Source organism: Polyodon spathula, chromosome 5 (assembly GCF_017654505.1).
Source record: "Polyodon spathula isolate WHYD16114869_AA chromosome 5, ASM1765450v1, whole genome shotgun sequence".
Taxonomy (NCBI): domain Eukaryota; kingdom Metazoa; phylum Chordata; class Actinopteri; order Acipenseriformes; family Polyodontidae; genus Polyodon; species Polyodon spathula.
The window spans coordinates 65,333,284-65,361,058 of NC_054538.1; the positions used below are offsets into that span (position 1 = coordinate 65,333,284).

Sequence of the window (27,775 nt, forward strand, 5' to 3'; positions counted from 1 at the left end):
TGTGACAGATACAAATGGCAAAATCATAAACGAAGAGAAAAAAAAACAGCAAATATATTAAATGATTACTTTTCAGAAGTTTTTACAATGGAGGATACGGGCAACATGCCCCACATGTCGACCTTTTCCTATCCAGTTTTAAATAACTTTAGCATAACAGAGGCAGAAGTGTTAAAGGGACTAGGAGTTTAAATATTGCATACTCGCTAGTCAGTTTTATAAGGCGCTATTTTAATTTAATAAGTAGATGCCGCTGCTGCATATACAGTATTGCATGCTAAGTGAGACTTGCCTGGTGATTTCTAAGATGGCTTTTGAATAGTGTTACTGCTACTGCTTGCCTCAGAGTTTTCTTTGTTCTGTTCTCTGACTAAATAAATACCACAGCATATTTGCAGTTTTTTCTGTAATTCTTAGTGACAGAGATAAATAAAAAAATATATATTGTTGAGTGATTTATATGCTGATTTAATATTAATAGATCAGGTAAGTAAGTTAGTCTATGATGTCATAGCTGTGTGGTAAGACAATTATTACCGCACGGTCATGTGATCTTGTTCAGCCAATCAAAGAACTTAATTTTTCCAATCCATTTTATAAAAACAAACAATACAGCCTAGTGTTCATATTGCAGGGACTTGTCTAAAAAAATATATACTTAATTTTCAGTCTACGATAAATTTGCTTAATTAGACATTTTTAGCTCTTAAGCAGTTGCAGTTCAAGTTACTTATCAAATGTTACGGCTAACTTGAAATATGCAACTGTTCAAGAGATGAAAACAAGTAAAAAGGTCTAATTAAACATATTATCAGTTCATTTAAGGGTCCAGTTAAGTAATTGAGAGCTTGGTTGGGACGAAAACCAGCAGCCATAGGGGGTCCCCAGGACCGAGTTTGAGAAGCCCTGGTTTAGACAGTGTTTGTCACAACACAGCGGTTCCTGACCCATGTGTTATGAGAAGGATTTCACCTTGAGTAGGACATTTAAGTACATTAGCTGTTTATTAATAATAAATATCTTTTTGTTTTCAAAAGAACTCTATTCTGTTTCTTAACCAGTAGTATCTCACCTTGTATATACATAATTGTATGATGCATAAGTCCTTTATTTTAAGTTAAAATAGGCTAAGCAACCACAGGAATACCGGAGAAAAAACTTTTATTGTATACAATTCCATAATAATAATAATAATAATAATAATAATAATAATAATAAGAAGAAGAAGAAGAAGAAGAAGAAGAAGAAGAAGAAGAAGAAGAAGAAGAAGAAGAAGAAGATTTGTTATATAAGTACAATACACTATCTAAATTGTTTGTAATTATTCAAAACATTTCATTCATTTTTTTTTAAAAAGGGACCGCAAATTATTAAAACAATCTTTATTTAAAACTCAGAAAAGTGAGTTTGCACTGCCTTTCGGTCGGACCTAAGCTGGCGCTGCGCCAGGTCTTTAGTTAGCAGTAAAACTTTAAGGATCGCTGAGAGTCGGCTGTGTGCGTTTACACTGCAGAAAAAAGACCTGAGATGGCCCAAAGCCATCATAAAAAAGGCCAGTGTAAGCGCACCTATAATTCGAGCACTGATTCAGACCCAGGAACTTTAGTTTTAATTTAGTTCAGTAATGCACACTTTTATTGTTCTTTAAGAAGACCACATAATAAACACCACCATAAAAGAAAAGAACCCTAACCCTGTTTTGGGGTCTGGCTGTATTAACCCTATTGGGAGTTAAATTAAACCTCTGTGCTTTCCTAAACTAAATAACAAGAAGGCTACTATTTTCTTATTGTACACAGTGAATACTATAAACACAAAGAAAGTTATTTTTTAAATCCTGTCTTTAAGACTCTGTCTCAAATTCCTCACAGACCGAAACATTGCACACGCTTATACACAGATACAAGGAGCATTAGAAGAAGTAATTATCTCATTCAGAGTAATCCCTTTAATATTACCTTTAGGAATAAAATATGATTGTAGAGAGTCTGGGTTAACAGCTGCTTCTGCAGGTGCTTCACTTCAGATCGGACCGCTGCACCCCTACACAAAGAAGAGGGAGGGCCGGGCGGAACTGACGTCATTGACAGTAATGTAAACTTGGTGTGATCCATGGTAACAGTCTTCAGCAGTGCAGCAACCAGTCAACCTGATACATAGCACGGGAATCAGCGAAGATGGCTTGTTCTGTTGAAGCCCGAGTTCATTAGAGTTATTATTACAAAAACACAGAGTGCTTAAAAGAAGAGAAAACGACAGCCTGGGGCGGGAGTTGCAATCATGACAATATAGGTGAAAATCGGGCAGCTTGGTGGTCTACATAGGAATTTGAGGAATCTGATTCCTAACAGCCTGTCAGTGTAGTGTGAAAAATCTGCAAAGACGATTTATTAATATTGTCGTACACAAAAAATAAAATAAGAACATCTAAAAAAAAAAGAGTCTAATTTAAAGACCTGTGTGATGGGGGGGGGCTATGGTTTGAAAGTAGTGAGATTGTTTAATTTCATTCATAAAAGTCAGACAACATTTTGCCTGTTACCTTTTCAAACAAACAATGGCATGATTCTGAGTTTATGTTGATGAACTTCGCATGAACGAGTTTTTTTTTTTTTTTTTTGTTGTTTTTTTTTGGGGGGGGGGGGGGGGGGGGGGGGGGTGGTGGGTGTAATCTGTTGTGATAATACTACTAATACTACCAATATTATAATAATATTATAATAACTGCATTTGAAGGATTGTGAAGATGGCGACTGGAACGGGCTGGCATCAGTACTGCAGCAGTGCTGGAAATTCTTCCACCGGAGCTGCGAAATATAATTCTGCTACAACATCAACAATGTCCTACCAGACCGGGTTAAGCCTGGAATACACCCCAGACCTTCATCTGAAAATGAGCAAGAAAATAGCACAACTTACAAAGGTACCGTTTTTTGTGCTTTTTGTTATTGAAGTTTAATATATCTGTATGTGCTTTTTTTGTATTATTAAATGTTAGTGTAGAGCAGAGTTACATGCAAACTGAACTCTGGTTCAGTTCATGCATGGAAGTATCCCTTAACCTCTGGTTGTGACCGGACAGTTCACTTTGAGAATGGGGAAGATGTACAGCACTATAGCATTAGCTACCAAGGGAGGCAACAAAGTACATAATGGGTTCTTTTAGTGCTTTGTTTTTGGGGGATTATATCATTACCTAAAGGTAATTTGACTTTATATGTTGTTGTACCTCTTCTGATTTATTTTTCACATTTTATTAAATAACTGCTGTATCGTCTCGAATTATGAATAGACGTGGAATACATTGCAGTGAAAATTGCAATGCAAATCTAAAATTAGAAGTATTTAACATTTGTGGATGCGCATCAAGATGCAGCTGATACTATGAAATAGTGTCTTTTCAGGGATTTCTGCCTGCCAGGCTTGCTCTAGTTGTTCTACAGTAATCAGGTGATCATGATTTATTATAGCATTACAAGTATAATTATCAGAAATTCCAACCAGAAGCACTCCATTGTACTGTTCCTGTAAGAATGTTGTACCCTACCTTCTTCATAGTTAATTTTTGGCTTTACAACGACATACAACACATTATGTCATACATGCCCATGTTTAAGCAAAATGTTAAATTAGAATGTGGTTGTGAATTGTGCTTTTCTGTGAATAACTGTTGCAACATACAGTATTTAGGAATGCTAGCTGCTAGAAACATTTGGTTTTTCTGCAACCACACTATTTTGCAACAGATTGTTCTCAAATAATTTAATTGAAAATGTTTTTTAATCTGTTGCAAAAGGTTTGTTTAATTACTAAACTTTTTTTTTTTCAGTTTAACCATTATGAAACATGGTATTTACTGTACACCAAAACAGCAAACTGCAGTTTATTAAGATCTAAAAGACACTCAGTGTAGCCATTTGTCATCCCTTTTTATTCCTGCGCATCGATAGCTGGAGCAACAAATAATTCCAAATTACTATTATGTAACCGTTCATACATGTGTTTCTGACAGTAAGTTGATGCCTCTTTTTAAAACCTACTGTGCATTTTACCAATAATGTAACAGCTACAGTATGCAGACTATTACATTTATTCTGTAAGGCTATTCTTTGTAGCAGATGTTTACATTTTAACTGTGCATCCTATTTTAAAATGTTCATATAAAATACAACAATTGCTACTCAGTAAACAGTCTACAGACTATACCGGCAAAAAACTGTACAGATAAGCTGGAAAAGTGATTAAAGTGAAAATATGCTTGGAGTACAATTCTGTAACCAAACAGCAAAACCATCAACTTATTTCAACAAAACAACATTCAGTAGACTTTTTAATTAGATTTTACTATAGTTAAAGTAGATACCATTTAGTAATACTTCACTTCTGGGAAAATAACTGAATAATCCATAAACCAATTGTATTATGCAGTACTTTAATTCTCACATGTACAGTAGCACACCCTTGTGTCAATGGGTACATGACATTTAGATGATTTGACAGAATGTCTTACATTTTGGTCTAAATAGAGCATTAACCAGTCATTTTACTGTATTTGCAATTGCTTCCCAAATTGTAGCTGCAATTCTTTATGTTCATCCATTAGGGACATTAAATGTTTATCCCACTGACTCATTGTGCAGTGTGTTATCATTTATGTAGAATTGTATTACTTGCTTGTTAGCAAAACTGCATTTTAAAAAAATGCAGATGTCATAGCGTAATTCCATGCTACAGTATACTTGTTTGTTAGAGGTTGGGTTAATAGCTTAAACCTTGCAGTATACAAAACCCTTGATATCACTAGAAAGATAGGTTTCAGGTGTTTTTTTCTAAGTTAATACTGAAACAGTTGGAAGCTGCCATTATTACACACTGTAAATTGTTATTAAAAGACAGAAACAGCATTAAAAGATCAGTGTGCAAGACAAAAATCTCACGCACAAACACTTCTGAGTTTATTTACCATTTAGGTAATTAGGCAAGGTATTGACGATTTGGGACTTTGGAAATCAGATTGCCGAATAAAAGATCTGAGCTAAAGAAACATAATCCTGATGAAGGCATCAGCATTTCTCATGAGTTTACATACCTTACACATGGAATTTAACAGGTCACAGTGAACAATCAAAACTGATACAGCACTATACAAGGATGGCACACTAGTTGGTTCCTTTAAAGAAAACTCAGATAGGAATACGTAAACCATGCAGAGAACCCAGTAACTGTATCCCTCTGTTAAGAGTAATTTTGTTGAGTCATTATCGAGGCTATCGAAATGTGTCCGAGATATAAAAAGGATGGATCTGAAAAACCAAGGTCATGCTGTTTGGCTCAAGGCATCTTAAAGCTAGATATTTTAGCTTCGACTAAGGTCCATGCCTTAATTATGTTTCCTACTGGACCACATCCATCAAGCACTTTGCTCTACTTTAAAAGACTTGATTGCTTGCCTATATTATTTAGAATGGATGTTGAAATATTGATGTTAACTTACAAAAACATGCACAGATAAGCTCATCAATATCTTTTGGAGTTGATATAAGATTAGGCTAATACGTTCATGTAACCGTTGTTCATCTGCTGCACTGTAGCACAGGTCTGTTGGATCCTGGCAGAGATCTCATGATTAGTTATGGATTTTTTGCCAGATACTACAGTGTGGTATTAGGGATTGTAAATCTCTGGTTTCTTGTTTGATTTTATTTTTTTTTTTTTTTTTTTTAAAAAGCCTGCTTTTAATTTGCTGAGAGCCTTTAAGAGTTTTTTTGTTATTTATTTTTTAAGGTGATATATCTTTATCTGTAATAGCCATAAACAAAGAGCACCACAGAAAACATAAAATGTGTAAAGAGAATAGATTTAGGAAAAGGTTTAAGAAAAGTAGGCCTATTTTCCCGAATTCAGCTGTTTAATTTATGTTTAAACATACTTTCTTTGCCGTCCATTGTATGTGTAAAATGAGTACTCCTTGAATTTATATACAGGGCTACATTTATTTTACTCCGGAGAAACCTGTAGTGTGTGCTGTTCATCTAAAGCAGGGGTTTCCAACCCTGATCCTGGAAACCCTCTTTCAGCAGGTTTTATAGGTATCAGTGGCTAAAGATTTGGAACACCTGTTTTATACTTAATTAAGCCAATAATTGATTCAGTTAAGTAACTGAGAGATTGGTTGAAACGAAAACCAGCAGCCACAGTAGCACTTCAGGACCAGAGGTGGAGACCCCTGATCTAAAGTATGTAATGTAGGTGTTTTCTCCATGTCTGCAATATAATTTAATATTTGCCAAACACAGAAAAATCTGCAGTGTGATTTCAAAAGATCAATGTACAATAGCCTACAGTATTGATCTTCTAATCTACAGCAAGGGTTCTGTTGACCTTAAACGTTAAAAAAAAAAAAAAAAAGCTGAATTAAAACAATGTTTGAAAGTTGTTGATAGTCAAGCTTAAGCGTAGCAAGTACTGTTTTATTCTTTATTATTTAGATAATCTTACAGAATTGTAATATTACTTATGATCATTAAACTTTCTTGCCATTTAGTATAGGGTTTACAGTACATTTCCATTTCCAAGCACTGATCTGTTCTTGATCCACAAATTTGTATCCAGTAATTTTATGATTTAAACATTCTGCCAGGCATGTTGCTACACAATCTATTTTTGTAACCATGTTATTTCTTAACAGTGCAGAATAATGATGTGTGGGGATTGAAGCATAGAGTATTTGAATAGCAAATCCCCCCAGTGTTCTTTCACATTTCAAAGTATTTGTAATAACCTCAAACCCAGAGGACATACCTTGCTTATTATAATGTAGGATGAAGGAAAAAAGGATGAGGGGCAAGTGACAGGAAGCCTTTATATTGCCTGGTCAGTAATCCACAGAGTTTTCAACTCTGGATTGTTGAAATCTTATAAAATCAAGTAAATCAATGTCATTATGGTGAAAATATACAACATTGAATACTTTACTGTATAAGACAGTACTGGACAGTACTGTTTTCTGTTTGATGTACTATATGTGTCGTTAAAGGTGGCTTTCTTTAACTTTGTATCCATATGGCTATAGTATTTAAAATGTACCCTGTGAACATGTAATGATACAGTCTACAGTAAGAAAAGCTCTGGATTTCACAAATTTTAAAGTAATTGCATGTATATTTTTTACAAGGCCTAAGCAATACATCTTTGTGACATTATTAGGTGCTGATAATTTCCTAAAGCCAATAAGGACCTAAGAGGAAGAGATAATCTAAAATCGAGAAAATACTGTTGAGTTATAGTAGCATTAAGCGATCTAGATATGTCGATCTGGATAAGAATTAGTAAAGCCTGTAAATGTTTCATCCTGGAAGACAATACTGTACAACTAAATAGACTATTCATTTAATATAATTTTAAGTGGAATTGAGTGTCATACCCCACGCATAAAGTCGTTTCATCAATACGTTAATTTTTGACTGCCCCAAACATTTACTGATGTCTCTAGATCTTAAATATTATAGTCGAGCTTGAATGTACAGAGTTTGATGAACCTAGCTTACAGTCGTATATATATATATATATATATATATATATATATATATATATATATATATATATATATATATGTGTGTGTGTATATATATATGTGTGTGTGTGTATATATATATATATACATATATATATATATATATATATATATATATATATATATATATATATATATATATATATATATATACACACACACATAAATATATAATTTTTGATTGTTTCAAATATTACAGTTAACACTCACATACCCGACCTTATAAAATTTTGGCTTCAGCGACGGTTAAACGAGTGCGACGCATATCTGATTATTTCATTTTAGCCCGTTCCAACCCTTGTCCATTTTTTTCAGGGAACACAAAAAGATACAATGTCAAAAATACTTAGCTGAAAGGACTGTGTTTTAAAATAAGTAGGATTCCATTTAGATGTACTGTAGTTGGTTTTGTTGGTACAGTACTATATTTTCAACAGAAGTAGTATTTTTTAATTCAGAACGATATGATTCTGAAAATATCACTTGCTAAAAGAGGCGACGTGGACTGTAATACAATACGTACTTTTAAATCCGGTACGTATTGTAGCAGTATGTAAAATTCCCCATTAACAACCCAACAGCAAAACAAAATCAAAATGTTACCCATATACAGAGCTGCGTAAAACGTAAAAGGCAATGCAATTTAGCAAAAGATTAAAAAAAAAAAACAGTTTCCAGAATTAAAACGTTATCCCAAGTCAGTATACTAAGTTGCAGAATATAGTGCTTGATAAAGCCCTATTGTCACAGTTCACTTGCAAATGAAAATACAGAAAAGCAACTAAAGATCATGGATTTAAAAAAAAAAAAAATACATCACAGTATCTAAAACTGTATAACGATTAACTGTTTTACATTGCAGTAGCTTGTCTCGTTCGCTTTGTTTTGGCTGCATTTTCGTGTGTTACTGGATGAAGCACTGTGTAAATGCACAATAAAGACAGACTGATTTGAGATTAGAAAAAAACACAGGCTTTGACGGATAATCAAATAAATTGTAACATTGAAGCGAAGGGCTTTGTATAAAAAAACTGGTGACAGAGTGGGAAATAGCATGTGACCGGTGAGTGTATTCATTTGTTATATATTGTAGCGAAATATGTTAACGCAGGCAGGCGCATTACACAGGGCGAGGCAATCCACACACAGGCGAAGGGCGGGCACTAATGCATATTGCCGATACCGCTGTACAAAAGAGCTGGCTCCTTTGCAAGGAGCGTGTATCAGGCTTATGTCTCTGTTTGTGATTACGTCACCTACCAGCCTTGCTGCTGCCTACCCTCATGCACGCTACAATATAATAGGAATTGATTTGTGTCTTACTACAAGGATGCATGGTAAAGCGTGACTGATGTGTACCTGAGTGTCGTATATCCACATTCTGACTGTACTCATATCATAGTAATGATATCTTCTCCCTTGTTTTTTGTATTAATTAAAATATATTACTAATTAAGTATATTTTAGAAGTGACAATGGATTTATCTATACATTTTTATAATACTTAATGGTTTACAGCTGTGGCCAAAGATTTTACAGCACCCTTTAGAATGAACTAATTTTGCTTCTAAAGTCGAATGAAACCTGCTGAATACTGTACGCTAACATATTGAATTGCATCACTTTAGAGTTTTCCATCCAAAGCGATATGTAATTCAGTATGAAAAATTTTGACATTTCAACATCTGACATGAAATACTGAACTACTATTATGGCTTCCAGTAGACTTTTGCGATATAATTTTGTAGTTTCTTTGATTACATGATGTTAAATAAAAGATCTAAATTATGTTAATTTTTTTTTTTTTTTTTTTTTTAAATTGTCTTAATCCTAAAATTCAAGGTGATGCTAAACTTTTGGCTATAGCTGTACCTGTTCAATAGGGATAACTATATGTATGTAGCTGTAATTTATGTACCTTCTGAAACTGTGATTCTGAATTTATGAAATCACACAAGCCATAGTTGCACGGCACAGTTTGCCAATACAATATTATGCATGACAAAGGGTAAAGCTATGTGTTATAATGTTGCCTGGAGTATTCCCCACATTTTGAAACCATGGTGTGACGAAGTGCCCACCCCTGTGTGTATTTTCTGTTATATGTTGCGTGTGGTGTGTTAAATGTTGGTGTATAGTCATTGGTACACGGTATATAAATGGGTCTGTGTAACACAAGTGTTTAAAATGTATATTTGTATTTAGCCACAAGGATTGCACAGCACTTCACGTGCAAGTAAAATGTAATAATATGTGAGCACGGGGAATTGCACTTTATTAATTCTCGTGCATTTGTACCGCGACTCCAGTTGAATGATTGATTAGCAGTCGAGTCTCGGTACAGCTGCATAAAAGCAGCATGTTTTCACATACTCGGGGTTGTGTGTTTTCGGTGAGTGGAGAAAGGGATTGGAGACGGAGTTAATAATTGTGATAGGAATAATCGTATTTAAAATATCTGCTCACCTTGTTTTGTGTAGTGTTTTTCCGTTGTGTTTATCTCTTTTGTTTTGGTGAATGTGCCGTGTCCTTGTATTTTTGTTTTTTACATCCTTTTTATTTTCTGTTCTGTTTCTTTATTAAATGCTGAGCGAAAGCATTCGCTCAGCTACACCAAACTCCATCTCTCTCTGTTGCTTATTTCCTGGCTCTGGTCTGACGTCACCCACTCCGGCCGTCTTTGAGACACATGGCTAAAGGTAAAAAAACTTTGCCAGAGCCACCGTTGTTGAATGAAAAATGTGAGGCAGAATGTAGTACAACACACACAAGCGATGCCAATGAAGGGAAGGCAAAAGAGACAGATTTCAACCAAGCTGGCTGAAGATTTACCCATGGCTGGAGTTTAATAATGAGAGTGGTCAAATAAGTTGTTCGGTCTGCAGTCTTTATGCAACTGTAAAGTTTGTTAGCTGCTGTTACAAAACCTTGAAAAAGAAACGCAAAGTAGAAGCTTCACATCAGGCAATGGCAAAGGCAATGGACATTGCAGATAAATAGAATAGTAGATGCATGCAGAGGTTTTGTTGAGCAGCTTTAAGTCATTCACACTAATACTTGCTATGCAATGCAAATTATTTGCCTGAAGCAACACCAGTGTGAATAATGATTCAGTAGAAAATATGTATTTAAGTTTGTTGTATGTAAAAGTGCTTTTTTTTTTGCGATTTCCCCCCCTAAAATATTGGAACCCTGGTCTGAGGCTGTCTGTCAGTACCTGGAGCAAATCCTCCCCCATTATATTCCAATTTTTTAAAAATAATTCAGCGAGCAGTCCATCGATCCCTGGAGCCTTGCCACTGGAGAGCTATGTGACAGTAGTGGTTAGCGGCTTGTCCAGGTGGTGTCCCTCAGCTCTACAAAATGAGAGCGCACACGGCTGAGTTCAGTGACCTGGTTACATTAAGGGTGTACTGCTCAAAATATTTTCATTTGTATTTTGCCAATGTCTCACCAGTGTCTCAAGTTTTTGTAATGTTTTTCTCATTTTTCTAAATGTCCCAGTACTGATGGAATTGTTAATTACATTTTGTGTCTTGCAGTAATTTGATATTGAAATGCCAATAAGAGGTGCTGTGTTGCTCTGAGGGAAGCAATGTTGTCACAATTAGGCACTGATGGTCAGAGAGACTGCTATGGGTAATGCTGGCTTTAATTAATTTCTTAAGGTGATTCTGTAAAGTGGGCACCTCAACAAATTCAGCTTTTATTGAAAACCCTTCCTCTACTAGTTTATTGGCAAGTGACACCATGGTGCTTGGCAAGCAGCGGACACCACATCAGTGTGTCAGGTCCCCCAGCCCTCCAGAATAATCAGTTGTGAGTGTACTGTACTGTAGAACAAAGCAAACATAAGTTTGTGAAAAAAGTTTGGGATCCAAAGAACCCTTTTATTTAAAGGTCGTGGTACGAAAACAATCCAAAAGGTTCCAAAACCCCGAGGGAAATGTCTTATGCTTTTCACATACTGTATTAAAAGGGCAAATTGAAATTTCTGAGCACATTGGGTGATGACATTGCGTGTCTCTAGGGCAGACCATTGGACATATGTATATTTAATGAGTGAGAAAATGTTAAAGGAGAATTCAGGGAAAGGCAAAGAGCAGTTTCTGCCATGACTACTGTAGTTATAAAAACTATTGGATTAAGTATCCTAAACAAAATTGTTTCATTGATTTTTTTGATGCAAAGAACCACATTTTGAATATTACAACGTAAAACATTATTAGCATCTAATTTTATATTCTCAATATGACCTACAGTAGAACACAATTACTGTACAGTTACATGTTGTTAACAACCTGTGCATGCATTTAAATACTTATCGATCAGCTGCCTGAGCTTCGCATACAAGTTTGTTTTTTTTTGTTAGTTTTTTTTATGTGACTTATTTGTTTCAAATTATACCTCATTTCCATGGAAGCCAACTCGAGTCGACTACAGTGGGCTCAAATTAGCATGAATTCTCCCAGGACTTGAGCTGATGTTTAACTCGAGTTGGTGAAAAAGGTGACATGTCCATGCTTTTCTGAGTTACCCTCGTTCTCACGCCCATAAGGGTCAGAATTGCTGAAGCTAACCTTCTGTATGAAGCCATGTATATTTTATATAAGTATGTGTATAATATGTATATAAATATGTAAGCAGTCAAAAAATGGTTAGCAAATAATGCATGGATAGTTCAAAGTGCTCTCTTATGGAATGTTGATTTATTTTATTTTATTTTTTGATATTTGGGTAATGATGTGTCTGGGTTATTGTTTTGTTTCCCTTGCTTTTTTAAAAAAATTTTGGTGGCCAAATGAGGTCGTTTACCACATGAAACTACTTCTTCAAATCTGATCTAGTCAAATTGAAAATGAAAATGTAAAAAAAAAATATATGTGCAATAAATTCGTTCAGATCAAGAAATGAATGTGCATACTGTACTGTACTGAATAGAAAACTGAGTTTGCTGGCACATCTGAAGCTCAGTTTAACAGCAGGGGTCAGATACTAGTGTGATATTTCAAGGCATGTGCACTCAAGTGCATAATTTGCTTTCTGCTTCCTGCTCCCCGGGGTTATGGCTTACAAAACCTGAGAATTGCTATTGAGGTAATTCTCTGATAGTGAGCTATACAATAGGCTAGTTCATATTTACATTATACTTTCAATAAACTGAAATCATGTATTCCGTCATCTGCAGACATTACTTTATATGAAGACCAGTGCAGGCACATACAGAAGATGCTCATAATCGCACAATAAGTGCACAGTAGGTGAACAAATTATAGTCCAATGCAGTCCAAAATGTAACAGTTGACAGTATCTCGGATGATATGAAGGCGTGGTGTTTTGGTTTGACATTTTTTAAATGACAATCAAATGGCCCCTTACTAGCTTCTCTGTGTTTTAAACATGTGTATAAATTCTAAGGCAATATAGTATGCAATAAAATAAACAAGTACATATAAATCACAAATATTATGTGAAATATTATAAAAATGAGATTTTACCAGGACATGGATTAGCAATGTTTGTTTCATTAAGGGAGTTACAAAGTTACTATTTCTATGTGTAAATGTCACATCCGTAACCAAATGCTGCATTAAATAAATGTGTGCGTGCATTTGCTTTTAAATTAAACACATTGTCTGTTGAAGATCAGAAAGCCATTTGTGTTTTAAAGGTGCCTAAAGGGCACATAAGGACCTTTTTTGTTTTATTGTGTTACATGTTCCCATGTGTTGCTACAACTGTTTACATAAGGTGTGTGTATTGTTTTTTTTTTGCATTTTGACCACGTTTTTAAACTTTTAATTTACATTCCCTGCCTCAAGATGGCTTCCTATGTACCCACATGGACCTCCCAGAACTATATTTCCCATCATCCTCCTACTCACATATGTAAGTGAGATGGGTTTACCAGTGAGGAGGAGGATGATGGAAAATGTAGTTCTGAGAGGTCCATGCGGGTACATGGGAAACCATTTTGAGGCAGGGAGTGCAATTTAAAAGTTTAAAAAGGTGGTCAAAATGTTAAATAATAATAATAATTCTTCTGTTACTCAGATGGATACTGTACTGTTAGGCCTCTTGAAGGGAGGACTGATTTTCTCTTACCATTGACTCAAAAAAACATACGGTTTTGTGTGACCTTGCTTTTCTAATTCAGGCCAGGTTCCTCAGGTCAGTTGAGTGTACTGAATCGTACAGTTCAGTCATAGACTACTAGTGAGGCATTCAGGTGTTCAACAAGGTTGACAGATTATTACACAGCTCTCATAAAGCTTGATGGCACTGTAGTTACAGCATAAGTACCCTTTCCAATTTATATGGTACTACAGATGTATATTAATTGTGAACCCTTGAACTACTGTGCACTACAGTGGGTTTAAATAATTTATAACAATCTTTTTTAAAATATACTTATGTGTGTGTGTGATTTTGGTGCAGCAGATTATCTACTGTCATACTGTACTGCAGTTTTTTAGGATGCCTACCAAATGAAGACCATCACAGAAAACCCCAAGCAAGACTTTGCAAAGTAAACCTCTCAGTAATTCGTATTTTTTTCTTTTTTCTTGGTTGCACTCAGTTCCTGCATCAGTCTTTCAGTGTCCTCTGACCCTTTACTCACGCTTGGCTTGTCGGGACTCTCGGGTCCATCATCTGTCATCTGACATGGGCAGCCCCACTGCAGATTTATATATATATATATATATATATATATATATATATATATATATACAGAAATCTGCATAAGCAACTGTTTGAAAGACATAAGCGGCTGCTGTCAGAAAGAAATGGCTCTGAGAAGTTTAGTGGCTTTGTTTTCTGTTTGGCTGTACTGTTGTTACAATACTGCTGAGTTTAAGGGTCTATTGGTTGGTTCTTAATTCTTGGCAGAATTAATAGTAGTTCTGATGTTGGGTACCTGTAGTTTTTTTTTTTGTTTGTTTTGTTTTCCTCCAAATTATCTTAGTGAGATTTAATATAGAGAAAAAGAAAGGAATGCAGTCATTGAAATCACCCTACTACTAGCCTATTGTATTAAATATGTTTAAGAAATTAGCTGCCCCTTTAAGTTTGATATTAAGAACATTTTTAAGAAATGTAACGAAAGCAGGACACCACTTCCCCCTTTCCTAGAGTTTAGTATTCTGTCACAGAGAGCAGAGCACGCATAGTTTGCAATATTGAATAAGGAAGATTTGTGTATCATAACATGAAGACTTTCTACTTTATTGGGACCCTGTGGCAAAGTGGTTGAATGTGTGCAGGTGATTAAAGAACAGACAATCCAGGTGAAAAAGTTTGTTTTATTAATTTTTAAGTCCAGCGCCTGACGGCAAAACAAACAGTAAATAGTAATGATGTTAAGTAATACAGCGGCGTGTATTACTTACATTTATAATCCCCCAAGCTGGTCCCGAAATAATATGTATCCCCACATTTAAACACAAAACACATACACAAGTCAGGTTAGTGAGTGAATTAGTGAATGTGGTGCAATACAATTTTACAATTTTACAATGGTACAAATGAAGTGCTGTTCTGGGTTTGTGCTGGCCTCTGGCGACAGCTCCGGAACGTGGTAGCCGTCTAGTGAGTACGCTCAACAATAGACAGTATAAACAAACACTTACTGTTTATTTCACCAACAGTACAGGTCCTTCCAGGTCAATAACGCAACCAAAAACAAAGGAACAGATAACATTGCTTTGACCCCTATTTATACCATCGTTCATGACCCCTTTGTAAACAATTGCAGCTGCTTTTTATGATCTGCAGCTGCCACATCATTTGCTCTCTGGGTCAATGAGTTAGTGTACCAAAGCTCTGTCTCTTTTCTACATGACCGACTTCCTTTTAACCCTCAGAACGAAGTGTCAGGTCAAGTAGTCAGAGTATTCTGGTCCTGTTACTTAGCACCCTCACAGGTCGAGAGCAAGATTTACCACCAAGAATCATTGTCTTTCTGTCACAGACCACCAGCATTTTCACTGGGACCCCCCAAATTTCCCCTGGGACCATCCAGTTTTTTTTTTTAAGTGAGAGTCCTAGACCCTCACTGGGAAAAGGTTTTTGGAGAGACCTGTGACGTTTGAGATACATAGCTAAGCGTAAGCAAATTAACTTCTATGGCTTAAATAGAAGGTAGGCCTATACTGTATTTGCTAAACAGTAGGGGTTATAATTTATTTATAAAGAACTGTTAGAGGGATTGATACCACAGATGGACTCGCCAGTGAGTGGTACTGTATTGCAGTGAAACAGAAAATTACAGATTACAGGTATCAGCTTTAACTGGACATAAGTTTGCTAGTTGATTCATAGAACTTCAATGTAGTTACCTTATGGCAAGCCAAATTATCATTTAGAGAGATCTCAAATACATTTATATATATATCTCTAAATATTTGAAGGTATCTAATCATTTCCAGATATAAATGTTTTTGAGATAACTTTAAATAATTAGATATCTTGAAATGATTTCCTGTTTATTTAGAGATATCTCTGAATCATTTTACGATATCTTGAAATACATTCCTGTTCATTTAGAGGTATCTATAAATCATTTTACGATATTTCACAGGAAGTAATTTACATTTTCACAGGAAGTAATTTACAGATATCTTAAATTAATTTAGAGATATCTCTAAATGAACAGGAAGTTATTTTGAAACATTGTAAAATTATGTATAGATACCTCTAAATGAACAGGAATGTATTTCAAGATATCGTAAAATGATATCTCAAATATTTCAAAATGATATGAAGATATCTTCAAAGTTGGTTTATTTACAGATATCACAAATCCATTTAATGATATCTGCAAACTATTTACAGATATTTCTAAATATTTCAAGTTATCTTAAAATGCAATTTGAGATATCTCTAAATTATAATTTGGCTTGACATAGTTATTGTGCAGCATTAATGTTTGAATAATAAATACAGACTATTATTTTGATAATGCTGCATAATTCATGTGAGTTATTGTCAGTTAAACCACCATTCAGGGATTCTTTTAATTTCAGGAATCTTTGCTGATGCTTCCTATTGTAAAGGTTATTTCGGTCTTATCCAAGGCAAAGCTTGTACACTAATGTTATGGAGGAGAATTTTCTAATATTATATTGAGTATTTTTGAACTTGTGTTTTTGAGCTGTTTTCTTGAGTTAGGCTATGGAGAGTACAGTAGTTTCAAGCATCAGACCCAAACACTGATAACTGTTCAGCATATGATTAGATTCAAGCTGACGGTTTCAGGTGGCTATGGAGATAACCAAAAAATTGTTTCAAGAGCTCAAACCAATATTCATGACCCAGTCAATTATCGTTAAAACACTTGGATTAGACCAATTTCCTGGTAGTACTATTTTTTTCCAAGATCCAGGCAAAATTTATCAGTCCCTTATTATAAATCATTTTCTATAATACAAATTTACTTAACACATATTTCCTGCTAGTGCGAATGATTTTGAAGCCCTCCCAGGGAAGAAAAATGTGAATAAAACTGAACACCCTAGTTCGAACAGCTGAGTGTAAAGGATATTGGGAAATGTGTTAGCTTGCATCCACATTAGCATTTCAAGTTGCCATAGTGCTCATGCAGAAATGTGCACTATCCTTGAGACAAAAGGGGAGGTGTTGAAAACAGTGGATAATAATGTATCACCTTTTAAGAAAAAGAACGATATAGCTGCAGATTTCAACATTCCCATGGACACTTTGTCAGCCATCTAAAAACACGGGATACAATAATACAGGCTTATGAACAACAAACTACTGTATGGATGCAAGTTGTTAGTGTTTCTGATTTGCTCAATACCCTGATGTTGAGAACGACTTGCTTTTGTTGTATACTTTTGAAAAGTTCACTTTACAGCTGTATTTTCAATAAAACTAATAGTACTTTTAGATTGATATTACTTTTCATTGTTCTGTAATTGATATTTGATTTCAGCCTTACTGTAACTTCAATAAAATCTAACAGTATGGATTTTGCTTTTTTTGCTGGTCCCTTGAAATTTGTATTAACGAGAATGTATATAGTCTATAGTTGTAGTGAATGATATGTTACTGTAACCAGGTTATTACTGGCACAGTACAATAAATCAGGCTGGATAGCCTCCTTAAATACTGTACTGGACAGTACGGCACATTAGTACCTTCAATCAAGATCAACTCTGGATAATTCCTCTGAAATAACATATCTAATCAGTGGATTTTTATATGTACACAATTTCACAGCTGTGTGAGAGGGAGACAGGGTCAGGGGCAGATGATGAAGTGACTTAAAAATCAAACAATGAGCCAAGCTGAGACTCAAAACTGGATCTGACATTTTTGTTTCTAGCCATTCATGACTCTAGTTACAATACTGTAGTAGGCAAGACTGTTGCTGCTGCTGATACAACATTAAGAAACCAATACTGATTCAGAAGAAGCACATTTAGAAATTAAGACAAGCAGCTTACATATAAAGTGTCCATTTCTTTTTTCTCCGAGCCCACTTTAATGACTAGACGTAAAATAAATATATAGGTGCCGTCTACTCCACTGGGATCAGAAATCAACGTTATAAAGTAGCATTAGCGGACTGTCAATCAAAACACAAATTCACAAATCACAGCTGACAGATTGTCTATCTGCAGGCGAGACGCAGAGCGACCACTCTGGCAATAGGTTAGTGTTAAGGTAGTGCTCAACTGGGAGATGTGATACTAAAGGCGTGATTTCGAGAGCCAGAACAATAACTGGACTTCACAGTCTTGCACCCAGTAGACACTAGCGCCGGCATTGCAGGCAGAGATGGCATTTGACTCCCTAGAGTCATTTTAAACTGTCAAGACAATGTGGATATCCAAGAATCAATAATAAATGCCAATTTCCTGTTTGAAACAATATTTCTCATATTGGGTTAAGAGGGCAAGTGTGTGAAATAGCTAAAACACATCACTTACTTCCTGCTGCAGAAACATGAGCATATGTTATACATCATACATGATTTGCTTCAAAGCAAGCAGCACAAAATGTGATAACAAAATAATCTCTGTACCTAGTAATTCAAATTCGATTATAGCCATGAAAGTTAACCTAAAAATTAAATTCTGTGGTCGTCCTTTATTTTTACTTTATTTAATATAATGTATGTAGAACGTAATTTGCATTTAATTTCATTGTTGGCTTTAATTACAAAGTTATTGCCAGCATAATAAACCCTGCACTTCACTGTGACTTACAGAGGAAGTTAGTAACCATCAGTTACACTGTTGTATGTATTTGTCTTTTTTAAATTACTGGGCCAGAGGGTTGGAGAAGGACAGTTTAATGGTTACACTCTGGTGTACAATACATCATGTAGACATGATTGTGGGAGTTCTATTGAAGCTAAAGTACCGTGTGCTATAAACATTTTAGCTTTAAAAAAATCACCAGAATGTTATGACTGAAACAGAAAGTGGATCTAGACAAGAAGAAGAATAAATTGGTAATGATAACTTTGATATGGCATACTGATGCCAAGTTGCCCTTCAAACTCTTCATTGTCGTAATGCCACGCCTCAGCCCTGTACCAACTGCTGTGATGTTCTGCCTGTTCATGCACATCACCTGTTTAAACACCAAAACACCAGAATACACATTTTCTGGATAACCCTAAAAACTCTGAAATGCATTCATTTTGGTAAGTGTTTTCATGCTCATTACAAAAGATCCAGTTATGTTCTTGTTGATAGGCTTTGTCTTAGTGTACTACTGTATCTAGGGATTGAATTAAAAATCTCTGTGATCTCTGCAAACCATACTGAAAAGTAAATTGGATAAAAAGAAAAAACAGCGCAAAATATTTGGAGTAAAGACCATTTGATAAAATAGCCTAACCCCACTCACACAGATTTTGACTTGCAACCCTGATTTTGTCCTTAATAAATATTTTGGTATTCCTGAACCGGTAATGGCCCAAAAGGTTTTTATAAGCAATTGCAATATTGGGTTTAATATTACTGTAGTGTTTAATTTTACCTCTGTATGGTAGGCACATAATGTCCTCCCTCTAACTAGATTAGCCACCGCACAGTAACTACTGTTGCTGATTGCCATGGTAACAGAGGCTTACTTTCACCCCATTTAATTTTGAACGCAAGTAATGTTATTTCAGTCACCATATGAAAGTGCTTACATTTCCTGATAACCACACACTGCTATAAAATTACAGTTCGCCTACCTGTTACTAAATATATTTAAGTTTAATGAACAATGTTCTGCAGAATCCACATGTAAAAGCAGCTTTTAAGAGCACAAGCGGAGCACAATATATACAGCGCAAATGACCAACGTTGTTATACAGTCATGAAAGACGTCAAAGCAATCGTTATATTTTAGGGCAGGCTCGCTGTCAAATTCATTATTTTTATGTAAAATGACTGGTATATATGGCGCAACATTGTAAACTATATATATATATATATATATATATATATATATATATATATATATATATATATATATATATATAATGCATTTTTAGAAAGTCATTTGTGCACAAAAAGTTTAATGTCGAGGTGCTTACCACAAAGGAACAGATAATTAAATGTAATTGTCTCTGATACAGCTGGTTGTAGTATCCACTTGTCCCCGTAACAGAAACTGGTATGTCAGCACAGAACATTGTAGTTTGTAACCTGATGAAGACACTGATGTGTCGAAACACATTGTTCTACACTTTTTAAAGCAAATGGATATCAATAAAGATTGGTTTTAATGAGATGCCAAGCATTTTACCTTATTGAACTGTTCAAAATTTAATGGATCTATAGTAGTGTGCTACCATACAGTATATAATGTTATAGTGACAAAGCAGCACCCGTCTGAGTAAAACTTGTACACAAATCAGCTCAGGAGAGAAGACAGTTAATTTTAAGACAATAATGGAGTTAAAACAGGACAGTACCTGTATATTTATTTGTCTGTGATTGATACACAGGGTCATTGGGACAAATTAGAAGTCCGGTACACAGTTCAGGTTCTCATACAAAGGTGGGTCATACAGGCAATAGGGTTCTCGAAACAGTCCAGGGTCATACACGGCAAATCAATAGTTTTTTCAGTAATCCTTACACAGCTCTCCTGCCCCACTCCACGGCAACTCCACACTCTCCAACCTGAGCTGAGAGTCAGCCCTCTTTTTTAAATTGGTGAACCACACCCTTGTGCTCTTAACAGGTGCGTCGACCACACCCTGCCCTCCCGCTAAGGCTTCTGGGTAGTGCAAACCCTGCGAGTGGCCATTTTGTGGATTGTAGTTCATTATGTGTCAGTTACAATAGTCTTCTCTCGGGTCAATAATTTTCCACTATAGCCCTCCTCTCCCGGTCAAATATTTACTATATATATATATATATATATATATATTATAATATTACATAAGAAAGTATATTTCATATAACGTTATATTTTGTTACTGGTCGACCTTTTTCTGGGGGGTTATAAAATTGACTGATAGATCATCCCACCAAGGGTGTGAGTTACTACACTCATTGATTTTTAAGTTAAAACTTCTGTGTGTTATTCACAACTGTGTTTCTACAATTTCATCTTTCTAAAGTGAAGAGAATAAGTTCCTCCTATATATATATATATATATATATATATATATATATATATATATCTTGTAGGGCTTTGCTGTTTTGCTTTTGACTCTTACAGCTGAGTGTGTTTAACGTTGTATTGATTGGAGCAGGGCTGTCATAAGAAGGATGTTGCATTGCTTCTTTTGAAGCTTGGTATTGAGCAGTGCCTGCTTTGTAGCATGGTTATCCGACAGTGCTTATTTTATGAGCTCTTTGATGTTGCCTTTCTAAAAAAAAATCTATTGATTAACTGTAGGCTAATGGCTTATTGGTAAAAAAAAAAAAACAAAAGAAAATCTTGAAGTATTTTTTCCTGGGTTCATATATGAATCTCTACTCTTTCTGGCAGTGTTGCCTTTCTTTAATATTCTCTAATTTGTAAACATTCGTGTTTATTCATAAAAAGATCAATTGCCCATGATAGTAAGAAATGTAGGCTCCTTGAGTTTGATTTAGTTCTATAGATCACTTGCCACTTATTTTGTGAACCAAACATAAGTGTAGGGCTGTGACGAAAGGTACATTTTGACCTTCGAAGGTTCAGAATACATTACCGAAAGAAGGTTCCAACCTTCAATGGTACTAATTTGCATGATTTACTGCTGGCGTCATCATACCTATTAGATTATATTTGATTGAAAATCCTATTTTTTTACAGGCAATCCATATAAATGGAATAAAACATTAACATTTCGTAGTAATACAGTAATCATGTTTTTATAATTAAAATAAAAATACACATTGTTTGTTTATTTACACGTAATTGATGCTGCTTGCGATATATACAGTAAGCTTGCATTGCAGCAGCACATTTTTGCAGCCAATAAAATAAACTACAGCTAACTTAGGCAAAACAGACGGTGCCTAGTTTTCGAAATTAAAATTATTAGTGTTAGCGTATATTTTGTATGTTCCAAACATATTATACCATAGCACTTCCCTTACAATGTATTGTACCCTAGGTATTTAGTACATATATTTTATTGAAGCAATACAACCACTGTATACCCCCTCAGTGCTTTGGCATAACAGACCCTGCTGCAGTGCACGGCAGCGGTGCCAGAGTTTCTATGTATAACCATTTGGTAGTGGATTTTTTTTAAGTAATATGGATTATACAAATCAAAAGATGGAATTTGGCATGTGAGTGACATTTAATGTGTGGTTTATAATATCCACACATTGTCAAACAGTTTCTGTTAATAGCAAGAGAAAAAACAAAAAGATAGTGTGTGCATGCCGCCAGAACCTTTGAAAGTTTAGAACTACCTTCGAATTCCTGCCTGCCGAACGAACCTTTGAACACAGCCCTACATAACATAAGTGGTATTGGTATTTGGGTAGAGAGCACTCTCTTCTCTTTGATACTGAACCTGGCACGGTATTACTGTGGGGGGGCAATGTACTATTGAGAGTTAATCTGTAGTCCTGTACACTTGTAACAATATACAGTAGATCCTTAGGCACTATTTTGAAGTTGTCCAGTACAAACGTGTAACATTTGTACTTCCTACAAGCCTTTTTATACAGTACTATAATGTTATGCCAATGTACTGCTTTGGGTCTTGCATCAAATACTCTTTCTCCACTGGCACATCCGAGCCATGAGGACTCAGTACGGTACAGGTACGGGTGGTTCTCCAGTGGCTATTTGTAAAGCCGAGCGTGAACCAAACTGAAACTCTGGCCTCACAAGACATCTGAATCTGGCTGCGAGCCGAGCATCAGTCAGTACACTCCAGAAAGAAAAACGGCAAACATGCCGGGCAGCGAGTGTGATGTGAGAAAAGTACAGCCTTGGGTTTCTGAGGAAGTGCAGGCTCTAGTTTCTCTGTGGGCAGATAAGTGTTCAGGATCATCTGCAGTCGTGCATCAGAAATGAGAATGTTTATGCCCGAATTTCTGACGATTTGAAGCAAATGCACAAACCGCTAACCAAGATCATGCAGCAGTCTCTTGACACAGGGGTGGTACCGACAGACTGGAAAATTGCAAACGTAATACCAATCCACAAAAAGGGAAACAAAACTGAACCAGGTAACTACAGACCAGTAAGCCTGACTTCTATTATATGCAAACTTATGGAAACTGTAATAAGATCCAAAATGGAAAATTACCTATATGGTAACAGGGTCCTGGGAGACGGTCAACATGGTTTTAGGAAAGGGAGATCGTGTCTAACTAACTTGCTTGATTTTTTTGAGGATGCAACATCGATAATGGATAATTGCAAAGCATATGACATTGTTTATTTAGATTTCCAGAAAGCTTTTGACAAAGTTCCGCACAAAAGATTAATTCTCAAACTGAACGCAGTTGGGATTCAAGGAAACACATGTACATGGATTAGGGAGTGGTTAACATGTAGAAAACAGAAAGTACTGATTAGAGGAAAAATCTCAGAATGGAGTGTGGTAACCAGTGGTGTACCACTGGGATCAGTATTAGGTCCTCTGCTATTCCTAATCTACATTAATGATTTAGATTCTGGTATAGTAAGCAAACTTGTTAAATTTGCAGACGACACAAAAGTAGGAGGAGTGGCAAACACTGTTGCAGCAACAAAGGTCATTCAAAATGATCTAGACAAGATTCAGAACTGGGCAGACACATGGCAAATGACATTTAATAGAGAAAAGTGTAAGGTACTGCATGCAGGAAATAAAAATGTACATTATAAATATCATATGGGAGATACTGAAATTGGAGAAGGAATCTATGAAAAAGACCTTTTTTTTTTACTCAGAAATGTCTTCATCTAGACAATGTGGGGAAGCTATAAAAAAGGCTAACAAGATGCTCGGATACATTGTGAAAAGTGTTGAATTTAAATCAAGGGAAGTAATGTTAAAACTGTACAATGCACTAGTAAGACCTCATCTTGAATATTGTGTGCATTTCTGGTCACCTCGCTATAAAAAAGATATTGCTGCTCTAGAAAGAGTGCAAAGAAGAGCGACCAGAATTATTCCGGGCTTAAAAGGCATGTCATATGCAGACAGGCTAAAAGAATTGAATCTGTTCAGTCTTGAACAAAGAAGACTACGTGGCGACCTAATTCAAGCATTCAAATTTCTAAAAGGTATTGACAGTGTCGACCCAAGGGACTTTTTCAGCCTGAAAAAAGAAACAAGGACCAGGGGTCACAAATGGAGATTAGACAAAGGGGCATTCAGAACAGAAAATAGGAGGCACTTTTTTACACAGAGAATTGTGAGGGTCTGGAATCAACTCCCCAGTAATGTTGTTGAAGCTGACACCCTGGGATCCTTCAAGAAGTTGCTTGATGAGATTTTGGTATCAATAAGCTACTAACAACCAAATGAGCAAGGTGGGCCGAATGGCCTCCTCTCGTTTGTAAACTTTCTTATGTTCTTATGTTCTTATAAACCGCAGGTACGGTACGGTTAATACAAATGCGCTTCAGTGACTATGACTGAAGCACATGCACTTAATCACCTAATTACTGAGACAGTTGAGTGGACACTGGATATGGAGCGATTTCAGCTGTTGAATTGCAAGCTTGAATAAAAGCAATAAAGAAAATCACAAAAAAAAAAAAAATGCCACGTCTGTCAAGAGAGCAGCGCCTTCATGCAACTGGCATGTTGGAGGCTGGACTAGGGCAGCATACTGTGGCTTGCCGTCTTGGGTGCTCAAACCTGGCGAAATGGTGTAACCAGGACACCTGCTCTAAAAGAGAGTTTGTCATTTTTTGATCACATCTAGTGAATTTTAACAAAGTTTCTTTTGGTGCTGAAATATAAGTGCTAAGTTTATTTTGATGCTCAGTATATATCTCTTTAAACTCATCCCCTTTTGTTTTGGTGTGCCAGCGAACTTTGAAGTGCATATTACTCAGGCAATGTAAGTGGTTCAGGGCTTGTTTAAAAGTACAGACTAGGCGCTTTCCAAGACGTATTCACTGTTGGTATGCAGTATTACTAGCCAGGGCGCAGCACAAAGGAATATCCACTACAAACTCCTCCGGGCATCAGATGATTCTTAATGATTAGGTGTAGGGTTAGGGTTAGGTTTTAGGGTTGGACTTGCTTAAGGTTAGTTTTGGGGTTGGGTTAGGGGCAGGGTGGGTTGATGTTGCGCTCAAGAAGTAAAAGGTGGCAGTGCTTGACAAATGCCAGAGAATCATCTGATGCCCTGTGAGCAGTTTCTAGTGGATATTCCGTTCTGCCGCAGCCAGGGGTACGAACACCTGAACAAAAGCCACTCTCAGCTTTCGAGCAATACCAAATGTTCCCGTATACGTAGTTCAGAGAGAAAACTACAGCCTCCAGAATGCAATAGTACAGAGAGAGAGAGAGAGAGAGAGAGAGAGAGAGAGAGAGAGAGAGATGCAATTGGTAAAAGTGCTAATAAAACAGTTTTTCACACAATTCGCTTCATTTCCCTCCCATGTTCATTTCATATTGAAGTTCATTGGTGCAGTGTTTTTTGAGCCATCTATGATTACAAGCAGTGACCAAACAAATGGTTCCAAAGTTCAGTTGTTGTTTTCAAATGCACACATCAGTTTAGACTTATTTTGTTTCAATCTTGGGAGGATGTCGGCATTACGGTGCTTCGAATGGAGTAGCTAGCGACCACAGTGGCTAGCGACCCCTCCTCCATGGAGAGAGATAAAACAGGAAAACGGTCACATTTATAGAACAAAACTTAATTTTGTTATAACTTTTGTTATGTTGATCATAGAAATATAAAATAATTCAGTTTCATTCTCCTAATTAAATCACTGTCAGTCATGTTAAACACATAATACAATAAAGTACAATAATGTATGAATTATTTTCACTTTAAACTTCATTACAACACAATAAAAATTAAAATTTTATTGGGAATGCTTACTTAAACAAATCTTAAACTTGTGTCCGCAAGATCAGTTATTAAAATGATCCTAAAACCAATTTAAATCAATTAACAATTAACATCATGGCACCTGGTATCCACCAGGTGTCGCACTTCTTAACCCTTTAAGGAAGAAAATTGTATGTTGGCTTTCAGACAGACATTCTTTATTGACAGATAAGAATTAGCTTTGTTTGTTTAGACCAGGCCGGCAGCAGGCAGGTCAGCACAGCTGGTAATCTCTGCCATTCCCAAATGTAAATGTTTACCCTCTGTTACTAATATCTAGTCCTTTGAAGTAGAGTCTCATAGTTTAAGATTTGAAATGTCATTTTGTAAAGTACATTCAGTTACAACTATACATTTCTCCCACAATACCACATTATGATAGGCTAGCTGCAGGTTACACTAGCAGCATAAAAATCTGAGTTATTTGAACTCCAGCCTTGGCTCTCTGCAACAGGCCCCACAGCATCACTGTGAACAGCTTTTGCCTCCTTGCGGTACTTTGTGGTGCAATAGTAGTATGAACTTGCCTTCACAGTGCTTAGTACTGTGTGCTGAAGTACGCCACCACCTTTTCAGTGTGACACAAAATAGAATGTAGCCCAATTAGTGGTTCTCTTCTCCGACCATCTCTGTAGTGGTAGTCCACATCAAGTATAGTACATACCTCCCCTTGTACAAACCCTTCAAAAGAGAGGGTGAAAATTTAGGTCTTAACACAAGAGAAGATGAAAGTGCTTTACACAGTGGAAGTGGGACTTGTGTGTGCTGCATTAGTGGGCTAATGAGGGAGCCCTACATTTTTGCTGTCTGAGCCATGTCAGGCCTTTATAGAGCATGCCATTTGTGCTTTCAACAGCAAGTTTACATTCGGTAATGACACAGCAGTAATTAAATTATGAGTGTTGTAATATTAATTATTTGACAAGCAAAGACTTACTGTAGACTCGTTAATGCATATGAAAAGGATAAGACAGAAACATATTTCCTTTAGAAGAAAACATCATCTTGGATTTTAAGTTTTTGGTGTAGCAATGTAAAAACAGAAGTGCAAACAGAAAACATTAATTTACTGTTTCTCTGTACAATTTTTGTCTGGAATGGTATAAGCCAGAATATCAAAACACTAAGTACCCACTTTAATGAAAGTGTGGCCATTATTGATTTATTATGTACATTTCATACTGCAGCAAGCTTTACAGCATTTTTTTTTTTTATTCTCGCCTCTTTAGAACATATCTCTGATAAGAGATTCAAGCTCTAGATATCTGAACTATCCTTTTGCATATTCAGTAGGGCTTGAATTGTACTGTCAATAATTTTTTTTACAAGTGCCCAAAATACCTTAATAAAATACTTGCCTTTAGGAGAAACATCATGCAACCTGTTCATTGTGTAGCAAGTTGAACCTCCTACTTTAGGCCCTTTTATTGTGTTTGTTTTCATATGTTGCAGTGAAAATCAGACAAATACAGTTGGTTTCAAATGACCACTACAGCTCGGTACAAATTAATTAATGAACAGTGAAGGAAAATGTATTACCTGTAACCCTAAAGACATAAAAATATTTAAATTGTCACTTGTATTTGTAAGCATTTGTAAAAGGAAGCTAGAAGGTTCTATCGTCCCTTGTTAAGCAGACTAGCATTATGAAGGTGGGACTGGGTTGAACTTCAGATCCTAAAACTTTGAGCTCTCACCTGTCTCCATC

General features: G+C 35.9%; 1 protein-coding gene across 3 annotated transcripts in view; it reads left to right on the forward strand.

The window, feature by feature from the left end:
* Positions 1–2,121: 2,121 nt before the first annotated feature.
* LOC121316170 (protein FAM184A-like) overlaps positions 2,122–27,775 on the forward strand; it is a 70,554-nt gene continuing 44,900 nt past the window's right edge. For all 3 annotated transcript variants that reach the window (XM_041251032.1, XM_041251033.1, XM_041251034.1), the window contains exons 1-2: positions 2,122–2,292; positions 2,737–2,923. In XM_041251032.1, coding sequence (XP_041106966.1) covers positions 2,747–2,923 — 177 coding nt within the window. In that variant the 5' untranslated portion in view covers positions 2,122–2,292; positions 2,737–2,746. The remainder of the gene's footprint in view (positions 2,293–2,736; positions 2,924–27,775) is intronic.